Genomic DNA, 24,703 nt, shown 5'->3' on the forward strand with positions numbered 1-24,703 from the left:
CTGGGGGGGTGGCTGGAGCGAGCACTCCTGCTCGCTGCTGGAAAGGCAAAGCACATTGCTTCCCAAGGCGTTTGCTAGAGCGCAGACTACTAAAAAGCAGGTGCCACCTTGCCATCTGCGGTAAATGCCTCTGCACAGACACGTTGTAATTTTATTTGTGGAGAAGGCGGTGCAGAGCACAGTTGACTCTGATGACAGGTTGTTTTTCTTTTCTTCACTGTGGCTTGTGATGTGAGCTGCCTTTGGGTTTTATCTTGCTGATGTAGGGCAATATTTGCAAAAGCTGAATTCAGCAGTGGCCTAGTTGTCTTGTGACATCTCTTGTTTATTTGTCCAATGCAGTTACAAGCAGCTACGTGCTAGTGCTTGCTCCATTTATGAGGAAAATCAGTAAAAGGAAGAAACTAGGCAGGGTTTAAGAACACATATAAATCTCCTCCATGCTACTTCTTGTATGCTTCCCGTCAGCTCAAAGCTCCTTGTCAAAGGTAGGAAAGTGCTACACTCCCCTTTTTTCCTCCCTTTTAATTCAGCTGTAGTAAAGTTATATAGTCAAGATTAGGGCTGGAAGCTGCGTCTTTCAGTTGTAGACCTCTACCATGCAGATACACTTCTGCACGCTCTCATAGGCTGCTGCTTCCAGTCCGTGGAGAGAACGCTGTTGTGGTAGGGGTTTGGGCTTTCCCCTGGCATTCGTGTTTCGTCCATCACCCTGGGGAAGCGTGAGCCCTTTCGTGGTGGTTTCCAGAAAGGACAATGCTGCATCTTATTCCATCTAGTCAAAGCTCTCCACTTTACAATCCAGCCAGGCAGGACTTGTGGAGCAGAACATGGGCCTTGCAGCTTGTTGGGCCATCACACATTTCCATTTACGTGGTGATATTTAAGACTATGAGTTTATTTGAACTAAATCCTGTTTGGACCATTGTAGTGACTGGGGTATGTATAATTGTCTCCTCAGGCATTAGCAGCCAGAAAATAGCCTCGTACAGCTGATACGGTTCCTCTTACGTCTTTGTAGATGGGACAGGATGGTAGATGGAGGATTGCAGACCTAATGACCACCTGCACTTTCCCTCTGCACAGCAAAGCTGTTTTGCAGGTTGTGTAAGTGGGGTCCACCGTGCCACAGAGCTGAGCCGATCTCCAGGGGCTTCTTGGGGAAAAATCCTTCCCACTGCAGTTACTCCTTTCTTCACACAACCACTGCTAGCGTCATGTTTGAGCAAATGAGACCAGCTTGTTTTACACACAAGTGGTCTTTCTTCCAGCTGCAAGGTATTACTTCAAGCAATTGCACTAAAATGAGGCATTAGGAAAATGTAATTGATGCTGAACGGCCGGACTAAGCACTCCATTAGGTGTTTTTACCGGTTTTGCTGCTTTGTTCCTCCCATGTTACACCCAGCGCATAATCATGTAATTCCCATCATTTGCAAAGTTTTATTCCAAGTCTCTGGTATTTTAAAGGCCTATATTAACTGGTTTTGCCTTTTTTTTTTAATTTTAAAATTGAAGGCTTTCAGTACACAGCATTTGTTTGGGTTATGGTGGCATAGTCTGCCAGAAGGATGGGGAGGCATTGCTTGCTCTCTCCGCCAGCCGGTAGGTTGAATGAGACTCACTAACTGAACATGATAAAGAGTTTGCCTGGCAAATCCCATATTTCTTACCTGATAAATTTAATATTAATGCCTCACTAAAGGATGGAGAAGACCTAAAACTGCTGAGAAATACTTCTGTGAAAAGGCCTTTGAATATTATGCAGCTGTGAGGTATGAACAAGGCGCAACCATGTGCTGCGGAGTGGAACCCTGTATTTTGGGGGAAGGAAATCTGCTCAGACCAGTGTTAGTTCCCTGTCAGATGGGAATAAACAAACAACACTCTCACCCCCAGCCCAGAACCACAGCAAGATGGGAAACCTGCAAACTTGTTATTTCCTGATACCATGCACTCTTTTGCTGGCAACCATACAAGACAGTTGGCCTATCTAAATTAAATATTGAACATAAATTATTGCTGTTAACTCAAATGCAATAATGTGGCTAGGGAAAACAAATTGCACTGAAGCAATATGGTTTTTTCTTACTCTCGAAGGGATCTCTCAGTGGAGCAATCTCTGGAGCTAATATTAGGTCTGGGAATGTCATAGGAACTAATAGGATTAGGCACGTGACTTCCTTTTCAGTCTGACAGGAGCCAGGTGTTTAGTTCCCTTGGGCTTCACTGAGATTTCAGCACAGATTCAGAAGCGGCACCCAAATCATCATTACACCCAGATTTTCCTCTCCGGCTTTCCCCCAGGCAAGGAGAGATTTGTTAATTCAGCCATCAGAAGGGTAAATGGCCTTTCCAAGGAAAGGCACTTGGTGTGCAACCTGTGACAAAACAGTGCTTGCTCCCACTCAAGATGTAAACCAAAACTGAATAGCATAACTTCATATAGTACCGTCATTACAAAAATGAAATTATAGCATTGTGCTCCTCCACTCACAAGAGGATACCTGATCTCATTTACCAACAGCCCGTTTGGTGGGGGTTCAAGCTTAGTCTTACTCAGCTTCGGTTTGGTGCTTAGGGCTTTCTGTCTTCAGGCACAGCTGAAAAAGACTAACAGGGTGTTAAAGGTAGTGAGGGATTGTTTGCAGTGCCACCAGGGGACTCCGGATATAAGTAGCATGGCCTGTTGACAAGGTAGTACATATTTCTAGTTGGGGGCAGTGGTGGTCAGAGCAAGAACTGATGAGAGATCTCATTGTGCTTTCCCTCCTGTCAATGATATCTTTTATTTTACAGCTGTCTTAGTAGCTTTATTATTACAACCACCGATGTCTAATAGGATGGAACCCTAAAATAGAAACCTGTGGCGGAAAAAGCCCGTGCTTTGTGGATGTCTCTGTGATCTCAAAACTTATGGTGCTGCTGTGTCTCCAGTTGCTCAGTCTTTCTTCACTGTGAAATCACATATGCAATGAAATTAAAAGGTGGCAACCAGCAGTTTAATCTCCTCTGCAAGGGATACTGTTATCATGTAATTTAGGGTATCCAGCCTTTTCTTCAAATGTGAAGGCTGATCATTTGATGGTGGTGTAAGAAAAACATCTCCTAATGCAACTCACTCCTGTGAATGCTTCAGATAGGAAAACCCACACTCCGTCCCTGCTCCCGCACATGAAAACATCTGACATCTTCCTAACTACATTCCAGTGCACATGTAGAAGTTGTCCTCCCTCCATCCACACTCAACACGATGAGTTAGGTTACACCCGTCATGTCACCACAGAACACAGTTCTACTGGTCCAGAGCAGGAAAAAAACCAAACCCAACTCTAAAGTGGAGGATTCTTATCTGAATATTTACTCTAGGCCAGGGGTCTTCAAACTACAGCCCGCGGGCTGGATACGGCCCCCCAGGGTCCTCAATCCGTCCCCCGGTATTTACAGAACCTCCCTGCCCCCCCCCCCCACTGGGGGTTGGGGGGGGAATCCAAGCAGCCGCAGGTGACCTCCTGCCACTTCACCCACGCGCCGGCCCCCTGTTTAAAAAGTTTGAGGACCCCTGCTCTAGGCTTACTGTGATGGCTTTCTAGACCTCTTCTTCAGTCCTCATTATTCTTGTAATACTTCCATTTTGCCACCCAGGGATGATCTGCCTAAGGTAAGCTTGCCAGGGAATCTCATTTCTAATTAATACTGAATTTTAATTTAATAACTAATAGCTTTTGACATGCTAGTTTTGAAATGAGCTTTCCCTTGATGAATTCAGAGAAGAGTATTTAAATAATGGTGTAACTCACTTTAAGATTCCCCCCCTCCCCTCTTTCCATCAATTTTTAATTATACATTGGACATGTGAGCTCTTCCCCAGGCTGGTGTGATGGACAGAGATCCTTCAAATTAGAAATGTTATGGTCTAGCTCTTACCAACTTCACCCATACTCTTCAGAAGTTAGTCCTAAGCAGGAGGATAAATGAAGAGAAGTAACAGCCCATAACTACTCCGTTACGGTATGTTTGTGCAAAAACATAATTGGTTGGTAAAGGTTTATTTCATTAATGTTTCCTGTAATGTATATTTTAAGTGAGTTCTAGAAATGACCACACATCCATGACGCTAAGAGTGTATTAAGTGAAAATGAATAGAGTCATGAATATCTGCCGGAGGAAAGAGCTGTCTTTTGGCCAGTCTGTACCGACCCCAGCTGAGGGTGTACAGGTGCAGGGGCCGCAGTGTAGAGCTGTTAAAACAACTTAACTAACAGTGACTGTCTCACAATAGCTGCACACTTGGCAGGGCTGGACAATGTGAAAAAGGGGGCTGGTTCAGAGGTGGGTGATGTAGAGAAGCAGTGTCCATGAAATGCCGGAGAGAGCACTGGATGCTATCAATTTGGATCTTGACATTTGAGACCAGTTAATTAGCCCTAGTGCCACCCTGCTGGCAGCTGAATGTTTGTATTGCAGGTTGGGTCCAGGATTGACATCCTGAAAATACTCCAGAGCTACAGGAACTCCTGGGGTTTGAGGACCTCCTCTGTCTGCTGGCACCTGACCTCGTTTCTGTCCACGCTGGAAGTGTGCTAGTTGAAAAGTTGTTTGGATTTATTTGAGCAGAGCTGTAAAAGGCTCTGAGGTCACTGTGCTATTACTAGTTAGTTTCTAAAGTTTGGGTGACTCAGGAAATGGATATAAATGACCTACTAGGGGAGAAGAAAAGGAGGCAAGTATAGTGGTGGCTTGGCCACCACTTGACCAGGTTGAATTCCTCTGGTCTTCGGAATTAGCTTGGAGTAAGAGCTGTCACGTCCACTTTTTCCTCTTCTTTCTTTTGTTTTGTTAGTGTGGTATAGGGGGAGAAAGCACAGTTGTTTGCTAATGTTATCACCCTGATAATGATGTTCATATGTTCATACTCAAAGTTCATGCTCAAAATTTCATACTTTGAATTTGTTCTCCTTTACCAAGGTGGATAATTGTAACATACTCAGCATTTGATCTGTGAGTTCAAATGCCTTTCTCCTCATGCCTGAAAGGTGAAGCTGCCTCTGATAACTCAAACATGCTGCCTTTTTGTAGCAGCTTCCCTGGATGAGTAGAATTTTTGAGAGCTATTTGAAGCAAGCTGTTTGGAAAAGGAGGAAAGTCTGTCTTAAGAGATGCTAGAGAGAGAGACATTGCCAGGAAAGGAAGTTTCTTTGAGTCCCAGAAGGCAAAGGCAGATGTTGACAAGATTATGCAGATGGTGTTGGAGAAATAGCATGCTACTGATTTTCCCCTCTAGGCTAGGTAGCATCTTCCCCTCCCTGCTCCAGCTGCTCTGCCCTGGCTTGCTGACCACTTTTTCTGTAGACTCCTTCTTAAATGCTTTCTCTTTTCTTTTCTCTCTGCTTCTTCAGGCTGTTAGCTTTTCCTGAGCCTTCTGGAAGGTCTTTGATCCCATGTTTCAACCTAGTCCCTCTGGTTTGTCTTGGTGGCCATTTAGGGATTTTTGAACAAGGACACATGCAGCTCTTCAGCAAAGTTATTAGCTCTTCCTTTGCATTTCCCTGTATTTCCATAATTCTGGTAATGGGGGCAGTTCACACAGCATAGCATTTCTGCTGCAGAAACACAGACACTGGATGGAATGAAAATGCTCTTGAATACAGCTGGTATGGAAATGGGTTCCCCATGCTGGTTTTGTTGCTATTAGATAAATTTTGGTCATTCTTTCCTTGGTCGTTACTTTCTGAAATAAAAAGCCAAAATTCTGATTAGTACGTACAGCTAATGATTTGTGGTTGAATTCACTTTACAATATTACAAAAGAACTTCCCAAATGTAAAAATCTTAACAATTTTTTTCTGTTTCTGCAGGTGGCTGTGAATTCATGAAGTTAGTTAATTAAACCAGAATTTCCGAAGGAAAACTCATTCAGTTAAAAATAATCAATCGACTGCATGCCAAAGTGTTTTATTTGTTATGACCCAGAAATGACAAACAGTTAAGTATGCTTCCAGCATTAATTTTTACTTTCTTTCATGCACAAATTTCATTGTAGAATGTATCCACCATATTTTTTCTCTTGTAGTACAGTAAGGTGAAAAGCCATTGCTAAGTTGATATCAAATGCACAGATCAGTAACTTCTGGTTTCAATGTTAGGATCACCTTAACGAGTCAAAGTCTAGGCAAAGAAATGAAAGTACTTAAGTGTAGAGAAATAACTTCAATTAATTATTTAATGGGACAAATACATTGTGTCTCATTTTTATAGTAGTTTGATTAACAGGAATCATCTGAAAATACATCTAAAAACACTGTCCGTTGACACGGGTTTGTGTCTGTGTGCCAGCGCACTGTTCACTGCCAGGCCACAAGCCGGCGGCACTGGACTGCGCCGTTTGGGGCCAGTTTTCTGACTGCTGCCCGCAAACTGACATGAAAACACAAACTATGAATTTGCATCTATGTCTGAGTCCTTGCATTCCTTTGGGAAAATGTTTCCTTCAGTACTTCCATAAAACTTAGTTGCGCTTAATAAGTAGATTTTTTAATTGCAAACACTGTACAGAGTGAATGAAAAGAGCAACTGCAGGCCATCTCAGTGGAAGCCCATGAACTTCAATATCAATTTCTCCAAAAATATTAATTACTAAAAGTATCAAGGGAAAAGGTAAGAACGTCCTACAAGCAAGGATTTATCTTTAAACCTTATTGGAAAAATTCATTTGAACTTTTCCCATATATAGAAGTTGATGCTCATCTTCCAGAAGGATTTCCATAGAAATTCCTTCTGAATTTTTCGTTCCAAACCTTGCTACTGTCCAGATGGTGATAAAGTTGAACATTCAAATATTCATTCTACTGATGAAGTTTCTCTTCTATAACCATTTTCAGGTCAAACGGGATTTGAACTTCTGGTAAAATGCCACATGTGTAAGCTATCTCCTACTATTTCACTCACAACTGTTCATCTGCCTAACAGGCTCCGTTTTAAGCAGCGGTGGTAACATGTCAAAGTCAGGGTGTTGTTCCATGAATCTCTCTGGCATAATCCGGGAGTAAGCCCTCTCGGGGAAACCAACCCAGTCTGTTAAGTGACATTGTTGCAAAACCGAGAAAGAGGTTGGGCACAGTGTAACTGGTACTAATTTCTGTGCCCGCATTGAAAAGCTCTGGCTTCAAGACTCTCCATGCAACTGAAAGTTGGCAGGATGATGATCTGAACCATTTAGATACTGCACCGCGTCTGGCTGGGGTGGAGTCAACTCCTTTCAGACCAGCTCATAGAGTGCTGTTTTGAATTTGTGGCTATAATGGTGGTGTCGACACACTGAAGTTTTTGCTTTTGCTGAACAGAGCTTGCACAGCATCAAGTCCTTCTCTTTTTCCCAGTCTTCTCCTCCAGCAAGTAGGTTGAGGTGGGCCAGAGTCTGGGAGGGGACACAGGGACAGCTGACCCCAATTGGTCAAAGGGCTTTTCCATACCATATAATATCATAAGGTCATGTTCAGCAGTAAAAACGAGGGTAGAGGAAGAAGAACAGAGAGTTTTGGCTTCCAGGGTGGCTGTTATTCAAACACTGGCTGGGCACTGGTCTGCTTGTGGGAGGCAGTGAGTGATTTCCTTTGCTTCACCTTCTGTCTCTTTCCTTCACCTGTTAAACTGTCTTTATCTTAACCCATGTGTTTTCTCACTTTTATTCTTCCCCTTTTCTCCCCCTGTCCTGCTGGGGATGGAGGAGTGAGTGAGCAGGTGCGTGGCTGCTGGTCAGGGTCAGCCCACCATGTGAAACAGAAAGAAGTATTATAGTGTGGTCAGATGTAGGATAAAGCTATCTTTTTCATGAAAAATCTTTATTTGGAGGTCACCAGATGGGAGCAGTGGGATATGTAGATTAGAGGGAACAAGGAATTTTACATTCATGTCTGTTACTGCTGGCAAATCTTGGGATCCTAGGATCTACCATAATGTTCCTGGGCCTCCATTATCTTGAAGGCACAAAACTGGAGAGAGGGAATCAAATTACAGTGTGGACACTACTGGTTTTGTCTTCACCCTGGTCAAAACCTAGTATAGGAATTTTATTTTCCTCCTGTCACAGCCTTGCCCACTAAGGATCTTTTCCCTTCCTCAACACCATTCTCTGTTTGTCTTCTTTTCTGTCTCTGCCTCCCTAAAATAGGACAGTTGATACCATCTTCAAACTCAGAAGGAAGATCTTCAGACATGAATTTCCCCTGGTAATGGACATTCCATCAAAACATAAGGCAATTAGGGATACAACTTAACAGCTTCCCTTCCTTTTTCCTACTGTTCAAATGTTTGAAAGAATTTCAACAAGGGTTGTTCCAGTAGGGACCTGAAGATCGACATCATATTTTAGGATTTAGTGTTACAACAATGAGCCAGGGCTTAATTAACCTTCTCGCTCTTTGGGAGACCTGAGACAGAGGATCCAGTTCCTCACAAAACCACTGCTGCTTCTCTTGCAGTTATTGAGCTCATTAATCTCTCTGACACTGCGCTTAGGACTACAGCTATATTTTATTTTGGTCAAGTTGAAGTGCTAAATATCTTGAAGAGAGAATGAAATTCCTCATCCTGCCTTGCAGAAAATATCATTCAAACAAACCAGTAACAGAAGAAGAGCTCAGGGAAAAAGAAAGAAGTGGGAAATCAGGAGCAGAAAAAGGTGTGGGATATGTTGACTTCTGTTTGCTGGACACCTGTGCTATGTGGGTTTGTGCTTCAGTACACATGAAATATGATAGAAGGGGACAATGAGAAATTTAAGCTTTTGTTTACATTAAGCACTGCACAATATAGATGTATGGCACATCTGAAATCAGTTTATTTCTCTGAAACAATCCCCACCTTTCAAGTCAGACTGCATTCCTCCTCCAGGAGGGAGAGTTCCCAAAAGCCATAGAAACTGCCCATGAAGCCAGAGTAACCCAAAATGAGCCATGTAACATGCTTCATGTTATACAGATGGAATTGCCTGATGGTAGTGACTATTGGGTATATAAATCTCTTAAGTCATCAATAAGAAGAAACATTGCAGCAGAACATTAACAACTGCAACCGTGCAAAATTTTGATGGAGAAAATTTTAAGTTCTCTGTTACCTTATAAACCCTATTGCAAAGAGAAGTTGTGAAATAAAGGGAGAGTCACCTGGCTGCAAGACCAGAGTGACTGATATACAAAGTAAAAGTTGGAAGAATAAATGCCAGCTATTGCCATTGAAACAGGTAATGATGTGCAGTTAAAGTTAGCATGAAACTTAGAGTCTGCATTTCCAAATGTAAGGAGTGAGCTTGTGCGCCTTGTTTTGGGAGAGTCCATTTTTTTCCAAGGTGGTTTTCCCTGCTAATGTGTTCTCATGCACCCAGAGTCCTGTTCCCCTAAACACCCACCTAAGGGAGCCAATGGTGTGTGCTACAGCCCTGTTTAGCCAGCACACCTCCGATGGCTTTGTGCAGAAGCCAGATGGTGAAGTAGGGATGAAAAAAAGGGCTGGTGCCCTTCTATCCACATCAACCTGAAATTTGGAGGAAGCTGAGATGCACAGAGACTTGGAAACGAGAAAACTCTTCTTGATCTAGTAACACATGTGCCGTCTTTTCATGCGGTCATACAGATGCCTCTTAGATTAATCTGCTCCTTCATACTGCACCTCAAAATCAAGATCCATTCCACTGGTGACCTACCTGGGCATTGAGCTTATTGCTATAATAGAAATGATAATGCTGGTATTTAGGAGAAACATTTGTACAGGCTCTGGCTGGCTACAAACTAGCTCAGGTTCAGCTCCTCCTCTCCCACTGATTAATCATTTAAAGTGCAGGTGTAATTATGCTCTGTTAATGTGACTAGGGAAAAGTTTTAGGTACCTGATAGCCAACAAACTGAAATGATGAAAAGAATTTGCTAATTGCTTTGCTAAAGAGAAAGTTTTGAATGTGTGATGTAATTTTATCTTGCTATGCACATAAGGTTGAAAACTTGGAGGGAACTGTAGCACCATGATGGCCTGATATCTATAATATGATTGGGTTTTGTGGATACAAAATTATCATTCACTTAAAACATATATGATTTCCAGTAGAGACAGACAGTATTTTAAACATTGTTGGTGTAAAGGAAAGAAGAAAAGGAAAATTCTAATTGCAATTAAAGTGATCCTTTTTTCCCTTTCCCACATTTTCCCCAAAACCAAAATTTCATCCATTTGTTTCAAAATGCAAGGTAAAAGTACAATATTGATGAAGTGCCAATTTTCAAATGCTTTATTTTTTCTCTATATAGTTTACCATAAAAAAATCCTAGTTTTTCTCAGACCAGTCAGTTTCACTTCCCAGTCAAATTCACTTTCAAGTATTTCTGGCATTTAAACGCCTGAGAACACTGTGAAAAGTTGTTTCCTTAGTCTTCCAGGTCTTCTTGGCTATGTTAATGTGTCTGTCTCTCTCTTTTGTGTGCGTGTGTGTGTGTAAGATGGTTTAGGAATAAACCACAAGTGCAGATACATTTGCTTCATTCACTTTCAAAAACAGCTAGCAAGCTTAGGATGCAGCACTGGGTCCATTTAATAAAAACAGCTATACTGCAACTACAAAAACTAGATAGGAGACTGAATGTACATGAAATTATGTGGTGATTAAAAGTTTAATCCCAATGAACTACTGACCTTAGCTCTAATCTCTGACAAAAGGGGACAAGTGCTCTACAGTAAGGGGAGATCACTGGAAGACGTTCCTGCTTATTTGATTTGGGTTCGCCTGTTCATGCCTGTGCTGTTTAGGACTGTGCAGGATGGACTATTTGACAGATGCATGAAATGAGTTACTCTGCAGCTTACTAGAAGGAATTTATTATTTTTTAAACGTGCATATAACTTTTTCTTTTCTGGTTCAGTAAACCCTGTATTTGCCACATACTTATTACTTACACTGTAGAATGATGTATGTGCCGTCATTTTTAAAATAAAATTGTGCCATCATACATCTTGACTCTCACAGCACTAAAACAAAATAAAAAAATAAAACGTTAGTGTCTAGCTGCTCATCTAAACCTGAAAATCAGATGTAACATTTTATTGTGCAATATAAGATTATTAAACTTTTGGACTTGTAAGGAATTCTGTATTTGACTGTGCCAAGGAAACAAGTCTTGTTACAACCAAGGTGAAAGAGAAGTTCTGTGCAAATGCTGCTGAATTCAAAGAATTGGAAACATTAATCCCCAAAGCAGAACAGAACAGTAGAGATATAACTGGGAATATTCATCTGCAGTACGGAATGAAACATGTTACAGGGATGTTGTAATTATTTTTGAAACAACATTATAAGCCCCGGAAATAGGGTTAAGGTTTTGCTGAAAGAAAATTCTAAACAAACTGGTTTCTGGAAATACTCAAACAGAACACTCAAACCACCTCAGCACAATGTCACTGTGCAATAAACGGTTATGATTAATACACAGATTATTTATAATCCTACCTTAGATTACATTTGGTTTTACACATGTACATAGTGTTTTTCATTTTTTTACCCCTTATGGCAGACTACTTTCAGTATGCTCTTCTGCATCTTATTTACTTCTATTTGAGACAGTAAGTCAATATCCCCTGAATTCAGGATTCTTGATTCTGAAGATGACCAAGGTAAACAGTAGAATCATTAAGAACAAAGGAATAGGATATCAGTCTACAGTAAGACAAGGGCTAATTTTATGAGTACTGAAGTCTAATACAATTAGACACAACAGAAGAGTAATAGCATATTATTTCTAAGCATTAAAAAACCCTACAGTACAAACCCTTAAACATTAAGGGCCATATTCACTGATATACTCCAACTGCTATGCATTGCTCTGGCATGGAAGTATGATTATGCCTCCTTTTCAGGAACCAGTTCTACACTTACATCTTACTCGCCTCCACTTACTCAGCTACCCATGCTACATGCTCTTTTCTCTTCCCTATAATCCTCCCTCTGAGCTCACACTCCAAACGCACAACTCCCTGTCCTTTCTTCTTCGTGGTTTCCATGGTCCAAGAACGTAACTCATGAATTATAAGGCCAGACATCTGTTGCCTGACTCATTATGACCTGCAAAGCCTATCTTGAAGATGGCTTGCAACAACACTGTAAAAGTAAAAACTAAAGCATTTGAGGCCAGTGGAAAATATGGTCCCTAATACACTTAAGTCCATTGAACTACCAGAGCTGTAGGCTCCAGCAGCCATGGGAACAACCTAGGCTCTGAAGCACAAAAAAGCTATCGAGCCCTGTGACTATGTTCCTTCTCTTTTCCCTACCAAGGCAGAAAAGGAGAAACAGTACCCCTCCATGCTACCACAGGGGATTATTCAAAGGTGACAAACACAGGCTGAAATCCATTTGTGAAAATTGGCAAGGCATCTGTCACACAAATCCCTTTTCTTCTAGGCCCAGAGCAGCCAACGCCACAGGTTTGCCCTCCGGCGCAGGCACAGCCCAGCCATGGCACAGCCTGGCAGGCCCCTCTCCCTGCCCAGCTGCCTTACAGGCCTCGGGCCACTGCCCGCTAAGCCCACCAGAGCCTTAAGAAGCCCCGTAACAAAAAAAAAAAAAAAAAAAAAAGATTCAGGTCGCGCACACCGGGTGTCAGTGAACAGGGCAGGCTCGGGGGGCTCTTTCCCTCAATCACCTCAGCGCACCCGGCAGTGGCAGCCCCCCTCCCAGCACCCTGGCGCTCCCGCCGGGCGGGAAAGCAGGAGCCGGCCCGGCCGCGGGGGCGAAGGCGGGCGGGCCGGCCAGGTAACCCTCTCGCCGTAGCTCCGGCCACCGCAGGCCGGACGTGACGCCTCCGCCCCCCGAAGGCTGCCGCGGCGCAGCCGACCGGCCGCACACCGGGGAGCCCAGCCGCGCCTCGGCGGCCGCACGGCCCCTCCCCGCCGCGGGGGGGGGAAGCTGCGCCCCGCCCGCTCCGCGCAAGCGCGCCCGCCGCCCCCCGCCCAGCGCTCCCCAGCCCCGCGCTTCCCCTTTATTTCACCCGTTTTCCGGGTTAACCCCTGTGCAGCCGCGCTGGGCCCGGCCGGCGGCGCCCCTGGCCGGCGGGCGGCGGCGCTCCCCGGAAGCGGTAATGCTCAGCCGGTGATCCAGGAAGCGGATGAGCTCGCCCGCCTTCCCCTCCGGAGCGGCGCTGCGGGGACGCGGGGAAGCGGGTGGGGGGAGGCGGGGGGGGGCGCCAGCAGGCCCCGAGGCGGAGCGGCCCGTCCCAGCCCCCCGGCGCGGGGGGAGCGGCGGCGGCGTTTCCATGGCGCCGAGCGGGCGGGGGAGCCGGGGCTGAGGACCCCGCCCGCTCATGGACTCCGCCGCGGCGGCGGCCGCCGAGGAGGAGGGCAGGGAGAAGCCCCCGGTGATCTACACCATGGAGAACAAGCCCATCGTGACCTGTGAGTGCGCCCCGCGCCCCTCGACGGGCCTTAACGGCCGCCGCCGGGGCGGGGGGGGCGAGGCGAGGCGCAGCGGCAGTTCGGAGCGGGGCGCGGGGCGCTGGCCGGTGCCCCGGGCGAAGGGCGGCCCGGGGCGGGGTCCGGCGGCGGGCGGGCCCGCAGCGCCGGAGCCTGGGGGCTGTGCGGGGCGCGGGCGGGCGGGGCGGCAGGCGGGGGGCGCGGCCGCCCCGGAGCGGCGCCGGGTGCCCCGGCCGGGTGCCCCGGCTGGGTCCTGGAGCTCGGGGCTGAGGGACGCGGCACCTGCAAGGGGCTCTGGTGGCCGGTTTTGTCTCTTTAGCGGCTTGTCCCCCCCCTTGGGTTTGTTTCGGTGTGTTTCAGGACTACAGTAAATAACAAAACCGAACGTCGTGCTTACAGGTCCTTAGGAGAAGAGACTCAGATACGACAATAAATCTTAAACCCCAGACTTCTTGCCAGCAAGCTTTGTGTACTTTTGCTCTGGGTGAGAGAAGTCGCAAGAGTAAGGCATCCTCTGTGGTGAGGAGAGATTCCCACCGATGTTATAATTCAGTCTTTAACTGCTGTGCTTTGGTTTCATCTCCGAGACAGTTTGTTTAAGAAACTGGATCGCATGGTTCTAGTGATGAGTATAGCTCTTTCAGGTGTTGGAGGCAGGCAGCCGGGACATGCACACTGGTCCTGATGTAAAACATGAGCTCCTGTGCTCTGACAGGTATAGAGAGTTGCAACAAAGCTCACTTAAAATGAGCATGTGAACTAGGCTGGACATGAGGAAGCATTTCTTTGCCAAGAAGGTGGTCAAACACTGGAACAGGCTTCCTAGAGAAGTGGTTGGTGCCCCAAGCCCATCAGCGTTTAAGAGGTGTTTGGACAATGCTCTTAACAACGTGCTTTAACTTTTGGTCAGCCCTGAAGTGGTCAGGCAGTTGGACTAGATGATTGTTGTGAGTCCATTCCAACTGAAATAGTCTATTCTGTTCTAACTACATCTGTAATGCTCTTAATAGAAAAATAAGGTGAATGAGATCAGTGTAGAGAATTCTGCTTTTTGGTTTTTTTAAGCAAGAGGTAACCAGTAGACTGTTCATTCTTAGTCAAAAGTATCTTTATCAATGACATAACAGACTATGTATTTGCACTTTATCAGTAAAACACTGGGAATACTTTAAATTTGTGTTAAATAGTTTATATTTCACAGGTTTGTGTTGTCTTATTACAAACTAAGCATTTATTGATGATTAAGGTCTTAGACTGACATTGGTATTTAGAAAAAATATCCAACTATAACCTCATACCTATATAATTATGGAACTCCTGTGTGTGTGTATATTTTTTTATTCAAAGCATTTTATGAATGTGCTTTTTTCTTTCTTAAACTTTTGATGCAGTTCATCAATTGAAGGCAGTGGTATCTGGGTTGAATCTTCTGTACTAATCTACATCAAGACTTTTGAAATCCATTTCACTTCAGATTTGAAGTCAGAAAAAAGTACATGTTGGAAACATCTGGAGGATATTGTTGCCTCCCTTGTTGGTGTTATGCTACTGTTCAGGCTGTGGTGGATCGCTTTTCGGATTTGCTGGCTTTATCCTGTATTCGGAATTGGAGTGTATGTGTGTGTGTGGGTTGTGCACATCAGTCCTTACTGTTCTTGTATGATTTGAGTAAGCAACATATCTTTCAGTCTGTTGAAGTACATGCAGTTTTACCTCAGGCTTGCTTTTTTTGTTCAGTAAGTGCAGGAAAGAACTCTGGCCTCTGTAAGGAAATTTTCAGAATTCCAAACATGGAGTTTAATCAGGTTTTAGTCAAGCCCAATTATCTGATATTGAAAATAATATTAATTTTGGTTTAGCTGTTTTAGTTGCCTTTTTTCTCCATCCAGAGAAGAGAAGTGCTTAAAGACTGTAGTAGTATTTCTAACAAATATGTTCAACAAAAATGACTGACTTAAAGGAAAGTTCTTCTAAGCGTTATATTGTCCATGATTTTTAAGGAAGTGAAGCTTGGCCTTCCAGGGAAGGAATTGTTGGCTTGGTATTGGTTTGTTGGAAAACACAATCAAAGCCATATTAGAAGCTGTTTGACAAATAGTTTAATTTGTTTTGTGGTTCTGATTTCAGGCAGTTGGAGTTATTTGGGATAACTGCCTCAGCTAGCAGGTGCATGAGGGCAAAACAGACCTGCAAGGGGATGGCTAGTTTTTTGATTATATGAAGGAAAAGTGTCGGTGAAGTGAGGTTGTGTCTCAGAACAGAAGTATTTTCTTTTGCTACAAGATTTAGATTAATCTCTGTCAGGTAAACAATTATATCATGAAATATTCCTGTTAACTCTTAGGGTTTATTCTTAATGAGGAAGAACTGAAGAGAGAGTTTTGTTTGGAATTAAATTTATTTTCAACACTGTGCATACCAAAGATGTTTTGTAAACACATGTTTTTGTCTACTTGAAATAAATTTGACAGTGCTCTGAAAGGAATGCTTCTCTGGTAAAGAAACTTATGCTTTCAAATCTGAGAGTTAGTCTGTATTGTACCAGCACTTATTTGCTGTATCAGTACAATCCTAATTCAGCACTTTACATATATACAGGCTTTGGCCTGTAGAATAAAAATGGCAGATTCCATGTGGCTTGCATATTTGATGCCAACTGAAATGCAGGTTTTGTCATTACTCTTTTCATCTTAATACTGTAACTCAATGATTTGATCCTCAATATTTGTAGGTGCGCTAGCCTTGTATTTGTGATATTTGTGTTACTGGCAAAACGACATAGTTTTAATAGAGAGTTTAGATTAATAGAGTTCAGCTAGGCTGAATTAACTAGATTAACTGAATTAACTAAAAAGTTCTAGAGACATTTTCTCTAGTCAAACAGACAACCGTATTTTCTAAGTGTGGAAAAAATAGTATATTCATGGAAAGGTGCTGTTTCTTTAAGTTTTTTTCCTTTTTCTCAAGATGGCAACATCCTGTGTAGTATTAAATTATTTTTGTCAGTTAGGACTGAGTGCCATGATGATTCCTTTCCAGATTAGTTCCAATCATGTTTTCATACTGTAAGGCTTACTAGGTTGTAAACCCCACTGTGGAGTTTCACTATCCAGCTGTGGTTATGCTCGCTCTGGCACATTACTTTAGAAATTCTCAGTTCAAGTTTGTAGCAATTTATCTTCATTGCTACCAGAACTTGTATGTTTTACAAAGCATTTTGAGTCGGCTTCTAGCTTTCTCACTGCTCTAGACATGTTATTTTTACCATAATTAATTGTTTTTTATTTGAAGAGTGAAGAATTTATTTGCATTGGACCTCTTGAAGTTGAGTAGTTTCTTTGCAATGTTGACTTGACAATGCAGATTACTTTCCTAGGAAACCCAAACAATGTTGCTTCCTTCTTGTGAGTTCAGTTTGAAACTTTAATTAGAGAAAATCTTCGGAACTAATGTTCTTGCACATATATATATCAACCAAGTGTTGTGTTGAAAGAACTTGTCCTAATGTAGTGGGTTTGCACTTAAATTATTAGTTCTGTTATCCGTGTGAAGAAGCTGAAGACAATCCTGCTACATGAAGTAATTGATTTTGCAGAGCGGCCCTACCAAGCTATTCTTTTAGAATTATCTTCATGCAGTTGTTGAATATTCCTTATTAGCTCTTGGTATCTGTTTATATATTGTGTGTGTTCATATTTGTTCTTACTGTTGATACTCTGTCTTAGTACAATGAACTTCATATGTAATCTTTGGAGAGAATGGGATGCATTGCTTTCATCTGGTCCATGTTCAAAATGTGCTGTGATCCAGCAAGAGCAAAACCATCAGCAAATCGTTGTAGGCCTGAGAACAGAAAATATTTGCAGGTATCTACAAAAGCAGCATAAACAGAAAAGGTTAATAAAAGTAAAGGGGGGCATGGAAAGAATTTTGTATCTTGGAGTAAAAAGAAACAGTTGCAGTTAAGAATATTGTTCTGGGACTGGAAAAGTTCAATTCAAAAGTTCTGTTACTAGTAGGTATATGTAACAAAAAACGTGCCAACAAGAAGTGGCAGGTAACCCAAGTAATTAGAATGATTTGCTGCTAGTGAGACCCTTTGAACAACTGTATTCTATAAATGCATTTTCCCTGTTGTCAAATAGGACTCCTGTCTGCATTGTAAGTCATCACTATTGTGTAGTTGATACAGTATTATCCTGTACTTAAATACCTGCTTACATATGTCATGAGAAGTAGCATATTCTTAGTATTATTAACCCCTGTTTTAAAGATTTAGTAGTGCAGCAGTAAGTAAAGATATAAAGTTTTCCTAAAAGGATTTTTTTCTGCAGGCTACTAGTGAATCAGCTAAGATGTTTTATATAGCAATTAAGCTGTCTTGTGTCTCAGTTTTTTAGACCTCTTTTGAACATGAATCTGGGTTGCAGGGGAGATTCATAGCAGAACTTTTTACCAGTGGAAAAATAAGTAGGATCAGAAAGGTTAGCTGTGACTGATACTTGGGGATAAAAACTAAACAAAAGCATAGTCTTGTCACTGAGCTCTCTTAAAGGTATTTGAAGCCTTTTATCTCAGTTGACTGGGTCTATCATTGGTTTCAAAGGAAAATGTTTGTCTGCTTTAGTCATCTGACCTCAGGGAGTTTTCATTTTACACTGCCTGTGTATTTAGTGTGTTGGGATAATTTCCTCTAGAGGGAAAAAAATGAATTGTGGGATATTCAGATACTGCAGTGACAATATCTGTAAGTACGGAAGAAGTTTGGAAAGTGTTAGAAAAAAATAGATTATTGGGGATTTTGGTGTTTTTTAGGCAGGCATCAAACAAAAAAAGTCAGTATTTTATGGTTCTTTTGTATCAGACAAATTTTGTATATTTGTGGCCCTGCTCTGGACTTGCTCCAATAGATCCATGCCCTTCTTATGTTGGGACTCCAGTGCTGAACATGGTACTCCAGATGGTGTCTTGTGAGAACAGAGGGGGAGAATCACCTCCCTCAACCTGCTGGTCACCTTCTTTTGATGGACCACTCTCAATCCATTCTCTGCCCAACCTGTATCTGTGCTTGGGATTGCTCTGACCCATATGCAGGACCTTGCACTTGGCCTTGTTGAACTTTATGAGGCTCGTACAGGCCCACCTCTCAAGCCTGTCCAGGTCCCTCTGGATGGCATCCCTTCTCTCCAGCGTGCCGACTGCACCACACAGCTTGATGTTGTCGGCAAACTCAATCCCACTATCCATGTTGTCAACATATTAAAGAGTGCTGGTCCCAACACCAGTGCTTGAGGAACGCCACTCATCACTGGTCTCCACTTGGATATCAAGCTGTTGACCACAACTCCTCGAGAGCAACCATCCAGCCAATTCCTTATCTGCAGAGTGGTCCATTCATTACATCCATCTATCTGCAGTTTAGAGACAAGGATGTCGAGCAGGACAGTGTCAAATGCTTTGCACAAGGCCAGGTAGACGATGTCGGTTGATCTTCCCTTATCCACCAGTTCTGTAACCCCATCATAGAAGGCCACCAAGTTTGTCAGGCATGATTTGCCCATGTTGGCTGTCACCATGTGTCTTAGCATAGTTACCAGAAGGATCTGCTGCGTGATCTTGCCCAACAAAGAGGTGAGACTGACTGGTCCCTTTTAGAAAGGGAAAATTTGGCACCAATAGGATAAGTTTTTTTAAAATAAGTAGTTTGAAGATTCATGTGATCTTCTGGAGCTGTATTTACCAGGATATTCAGTCACCTTTGCATTATGCTGTAGCCTAAACAAGGAATGTTTTGGCATTAGATGCCCATTTCAGTTCTTGGCTAATTTCAGAAGTTTTCTCCGGGATTAGGTTTATGGTTAAGAGCTGCTCCATAGACACAGAGCCTGTCCTTGAATAAAAGTTATAGACATTCTTTACTTGGTTTACGTGGTGGATTTTTACAGCCAGGTTCACAACCAAGACTCATTTGAGTAAGTTTTGTTTCTCTTTTGCCCTGACCTGGCGATCTTAACATTTTGGATGTCAGTTTGGTGGACGTCAAGTCTTTGAAGGTCATAGAAGTGTTTTTAACTTATGCTGTTTGATTCAATGTTTGATTTAGGCTTATCATAAAACCCTTTTAAGGTTCTGCTGCTTTATTTGCATTTGATTTCTGGACAGATAACCTGTTTGTCGTAACTTGTTTGTGAAGTGTTGAAATAAGTGGCAAAGGGCATACCTCTTGAACTTTTTAATGTGGAAAGGAAGGAAATGTGCTTTCTCCTTTCTTCCCTTCTTCCAGAAGTGTTTCTTCTTAATGTGTATCATTTGAAACATTACTGCTTTCTATTACTTTGTTAGTTAAAGTAATTGTTACCCCTTCACATGCAGAACCACCCTACACATGGAGTGGCATCACTTAAAGAATTACTGTGTTTTTTCTGTGTTTGGTGTGTGTGTGTGTTGACATCCAGGTGGGGAGCAGATTAATTCAGACATACATGGCGTAAAAGCTGAGATGTGTGCTCCAAAGGCTGTGGATTAGCATTTTTTTCCCTATTCTAAAGAATAAATCAAGTATTAAAATAAACCAATAAAAGATTTACTAGGTTTATATTGTAAATTAGAGAAGTTATGGAATATATTTTAAAATAGTAAAAAATAGGTAGAACTTTGAAATAGAATTAGATTATTACTATTTAATACTGTTTATCTAATACAATTATAAGATTAAAATAATATAATAAAACACAAGATATGTAGTTCTTACTGTGTTTTAAGTGATAAAGGATGACACTCCCCAGTTATCATCTCTACTGGAAATTTAGGTCTTGTTCATTCTAAAAGAAGAAAACCCTTCTCTAGAAGGCTGCTTGGTTTTAGTTATGGTAAGATTCTAGAATTACTTTCCCATATTTGCACATCTTTCTCCTTTTCAGCTGTATCTACATCTGTTACACTTCAGCTGGGACTGGCTTTCCTCCATCAACTGGCTTCATTAGTCTGTCTTTTTTTTATTTTTTTTTTTAAACCAGAAAACAAAACCCCCAAATTAACCAAACAACAACAAAATCCACCCACCCCCCACCCCAACAAAAAGTCAACAAAAAAACTACAACGAAATCTCAGATTTCTGTGCAGACTTTTGGGGTTTAAATTCTAGAGTTACTTGTGGTTTTGAATGTTTAATTCAAATTCATAGAATTTAGTCAGATACAAGCAAAAATTCCTGTAGTGGTGTGGTTTGGTGTTTTTTTTTTTTTTCTTTTTTTTTTTTTTAAATACGTTAGAAAGTGGATCATGGATGCAGCAACTACTAATGCTTTAGAGGCATATATACAGAAGAGAATGAGACTTCTGCCATGTTTAAGGTCTCTTGAGTTATAGGAATCTTGCACAATACCACTCCAAAACTAGAGTGATTAAGAACTAGATGATTAAGGATTGTTATTTGTGAAGGTTGTGCTTTTACTTGTCTACTTGCTCTGAGATACTCCTTCCTGCAGTCCTGTAGCAATTAGTTAACAATTTAATGTGCATATCACCAGTCCTTACCAAGTCCTTAGTCCTAAACAGTCTTGATGTTTGTCCTGTGTCAGTGCTGTGCTAGTGTTGCCTGCTGATAACTTCAATTTTAGTGTTCTTCATTTGAGTAGCTCAACATGCTGATTACAGTAGATGCAGCGTCTAGTTGAGCAGAACCTGAAATGTTATAGTCCTTAGGGTGTTTGTAATATACGTTAGTAGTGTTTGGTCTGTGTTCAGAAGATAGCAGATCTATTTTGCATTGAAGGTCTGTTCTCTAGGATTAGAAGAAAAGAGAGGATCGTCCTGCCTTGATCATAAAACACATCCTTACATGTATTTTATATGCCCTCAAAACCAATGCAGGAGGAAAAATTGACTGGCTTTAAAACTAATATACATTTCTTAAGCTGATAATATGATGTGGTTGTCTGGAACAATAGAGTGCTTAAATATTATTCATTTAGTAGTTCCTCTGTATTCTGGAGTAGTCCTTTTTTACTCAAGATGTTGAATTCTGAAACTTTTTTGTGGCATACCTTGCATTTTTAGGTGCAGTACAGAAAGAGTACTTTGTTATGCTCCAGAAGTAAAAGATGTGATTCGTTCTTTCAGTCAGGCTCCAAGCTTCATGGGCTGTCATTTTGATGTGGTCATCATGCTGTTGCTAAATCGCTGAGCTGTGTTCCACTTTCTATGGGCAGTAATGAGTTGCTAATCAATAGACTGCTCTCCATTGCCTGGCTCATAGAGATGTTGTAACTTGATATAAGGCAGCATTACCAATATGACTAACACTTATTTCAGTAGTTGTTTTAGGTATTTGTTTATAGTCTTAAATAAGATCTACTATGGTACACTTAATTCAGTCAGAACAGGACAAAGGTGAAGAGTCAAGAATAAAGTGCTTTCTGGACATTTAAAGCTAAAGCACTAATAGTAGAGTGGGGGTTTTGTTTGTATTTTGCTTTTTAATGGTTCCAGGAAATCGAATCATTGAATAATAGCTATTGTGGCCAGGCATCAGAAGAGCTGGCTTTGCTTATTCTGGCATTTAATCATACAACTAAATATATATATTTTTTTTAATTTGTTGCACAGTGATAGAATTACGGTAGTGGCTGGTAGTCAAAATAATGTATGTGAGAAAACTGGGAAAAGGTGAGTGGACTAGAAAAGGGTTTCAAAGATAAATTAAAGCATGCTAAGCTGCTGTGGAGGTGATGCCTGGCTGTGTGCCAGAAGGTGGGATTGCGTGGTGGGAGGGAGAAGAAGGGATGTCAGGTACTTCTGCAGCTCTCCCTTCCACAGGAAGGTAAAAAGATCTTTCTGTTCAGGCTGGGCTGTAAAATGGCAGATGAATGTAAAATGGAAACAGGTGGATAATTACCGGGAAATGGCAGAATTGCTTAGAGGCCTGTTAAAATTTTAATTGAAAAATGTAGCTCTTCAGCTCAAGAGGTCCTGGGGAAGGGTGGAGTGTGGGGAGGAAGGGCAAGAGTAGCCTCCGTAGGAGGAAATAAAGGATTTCTTAGAATTAAATTGCAGTCTGTGGTAGAGGAGAATGCAGCCAGCCAAAGATGAGGCAATAAGGAGGAAGTACAGGGAAGGGAGCAATAGCTGTGGTGGGCAACATGCAGATGAGAGATTTAATAAGTGACATTGTTAAACTAGCATGGTCCAGCTCATTCTCCCAGATTTAGACAGTGCACATGACATAACAGATTTTAGAACTATGTTCGAATTCAGTGGCAAATATATTTTTGACCTTACTCCCTTCTCATTTGAATGTGTCTGTTTGCCAGACATCAAATGCCATGTCTTCTGTTCAAGTATCATGAAAGACTGTTTGGGTGTTTTGCATTGGCTAGTATAGTTGACGGATCAGTTTGCATTCAAACATGTCTGACAAAGTTTACCATTGCTTTGCTCAAAGACGCTGATAACCATCAGAATTGGGAGAGCTGACTTTAAGCCTTTCTCTTCCTCATGATGTCCTCCTGGTACCCAAAGGAAAAGAATTTAAGAACTGATATTCATAGGCTACTGATAGTGTATTTTTTTTTTTTTTTGTATGGTAGACCCTACGTTTTGTTCCATCTTGTACATAACTAGCTGCTCCAATGGTGTTGTATTTAATGTAGTTGTCCAAAGCCCAAGTGATTGATGCTGGACACAGACGTTTGCATCAGCACAGGGCCAGCTCCAGGGGACCTGCACAGTGGTAACAGACCTGATGTTTCTGAAGGCAGCAAAAGCAGTGTGGTGGTCAAGGAGCTGCTTGGTATTAACAGCAGCCCCAGAATAATGGGGAGGGAGGAATCAAACCCAGTAAAGCACAGAACATGTGCTAATACTAATTTTGTCATGGTAGGCCCAGCTACAGAAGGGATGTGAACCACTGTCTAACCAGTCTTCTGGTTTGTGAAGGCTAAATTCTTGAGGTTTTTTTAAATATACTTTGTTTACCCAATGACTCCAGCTCAGGAGTTGCTTGTTTGGTTTTTAGAGTTGGACCAGCTGTATGGATGATACTTTCTTTGGTATATGGATGATGTATTATGTGGAAAATCACAATATATAACAGTATATGTGTTATGTGCCTTGTTAAAGTGTTGTATTAGGACGTGAGAGCATGTGATTTAAAAAAGTGTAGTTCAGTGCTAGACTCCAGTTTCCACATAGCCAATGAAATAACATATTTTTATTGAAACAAAAAAACATTAATCGTATAGTTTATTAATTGCTTTTCTGTGATTTGCACATGATAATAGATCAATGCCTTTTACTTTTAGGTGCTGGAGATCAGAATTTATTTACTTCCTTATATCCTACACTTTCTCAACAGCTTCCTAGAGAACCCATGGAATGGAGGAGGTAAACTTACGTTTTATTCTGTGATGCTGTTTCAGTGTGTGTTTTTAGACTTGGGTATATTTGTATATTTGTTGTGCTCTGAGAAGCTCTTGCCATGAATTGGATTGAATATAGCAACTGACTTGAGGAAAGGAGAACTTATCAATGTAAGTGTTGGCGTTTCAGGATCATCACTTCCATACTTCAGCTATGTTGACCTTTACCTAAAGAAAAATTATATTAATGCTGTGTTTCTCTTTGGTTTTGTGATTTATGAGTTTGTCTTGGTTTGTGCTTTGATGTGCTTTGGCAGCCATGTTCTGAAAGTGACAGGCTTTCTTCTTAATGAGAATATAGGTAGAACATATGTAGCATTAGATGTACTTTCCTGCAAAAACTTTCGTACAGCACACTGTTTTCTGTTTAGGAAAAATATTTTGGGAATTTTCTTATTTGGATTTTTTTACTTTTAGAGGTTCTACAGGTACAGAAAATCTTTTAATGAAAGCTGACAAGTTTCTAGCTCCTGTTCTTGCAAAAAGGAGCATCTCTTTTGTTTCAAGTGACACCAAATTGTAGTTAACTTTGTACAAACCTCAATAAACATAGTTTGTGATTTTCCAGTACTAGAGTATTTCATTGTATTCCTCTTCCCCAAAATACATGTTCATTTTTGTATTCTACTGCATATGTCTTGTCCACTAATTTCAGGTTTTAAACTTTGTAGGTCTTACGGCCGTGCTCCAAAGATGATTCATCTAGAATCTAACTTTGTTCAATTTAAAGAGGAGCTACTACCCAAAGAGGGGAATAAGGCCCTTTTGACTTTTCCCTTTCTTCATATTTATTGGACAGAATGTTGTGTAAGTAGGAAAACATCATGAAAAACTGA

The 24,703-nt window shown here is 41.7% G+C and overlaps 1 protein-coding gene and 1 long non-coding RNA gene across 3 annotated transcripts in view; one reads left to right on the forward strand and one right to left on the reverse strand.

The window, feature by feature from the left end:
• Positions 1-8,817: 8,817 nt before the first annotated feature.
• LOC130144632 (uncharacterized) lies at positions 8,818-13,022 on the reverse strand. The gene is made up of 2 exons (XR_008820198.1): positions 10,942-13,022; positions 8,818-9,719 (listed from the first exon to the last, which is right to left on the reverse strand). It is a non-coding gene; the product is annotated as an uncharacterized LOC130144632 (long non-coding RNA).
• A 189-nt stretch (positions 13,023-13,211) lies between these two features.
• The window catches only part of TRAPPC10 (trafficking protein particle complex subunit 10), a 44,359-nt gene continuing 32,867 nt past the window's right edge, over positions 13,212-24,703 (forward strand). The window contains exons 1-3 of one of the 2 annotated variants that reach the window (XM_056328615.1): positions 13,212-13,431; positions 23,751-23,832; positions 24,539-24,674. In XM_056328615.1, coding sequence (XP_056184590.1) covers positions 13,341-13,431; positions 23,751-23,832; positions 24,539-24,674 — 309 coding nt within the window. In that variant the 5' untranslated portion in view covers positions 13,212-13,340. The remainder of the gene's footprint in view (positions 13,432-23,750; positions 23,833-24,538; positions 24,675-24,703) is intronic. The other variant, XM_056328616.1, reaches the window with a different exon arrangement.

Source organism: Falco biarmicus, chromosome 2 (assembly GCF_023638135.1).
Source record: "Falco biarmicus isolate bFalBia1 chromosome 2, bFalBia1.pri, whole genome shotgun sequence".
Taxonomy (NCBI): domain Eukaryota; kingdom Metazoa; phylum Chordata; class Aves; order Falconiformes; family Falconidae; genus Falco; species Falco biarmicus.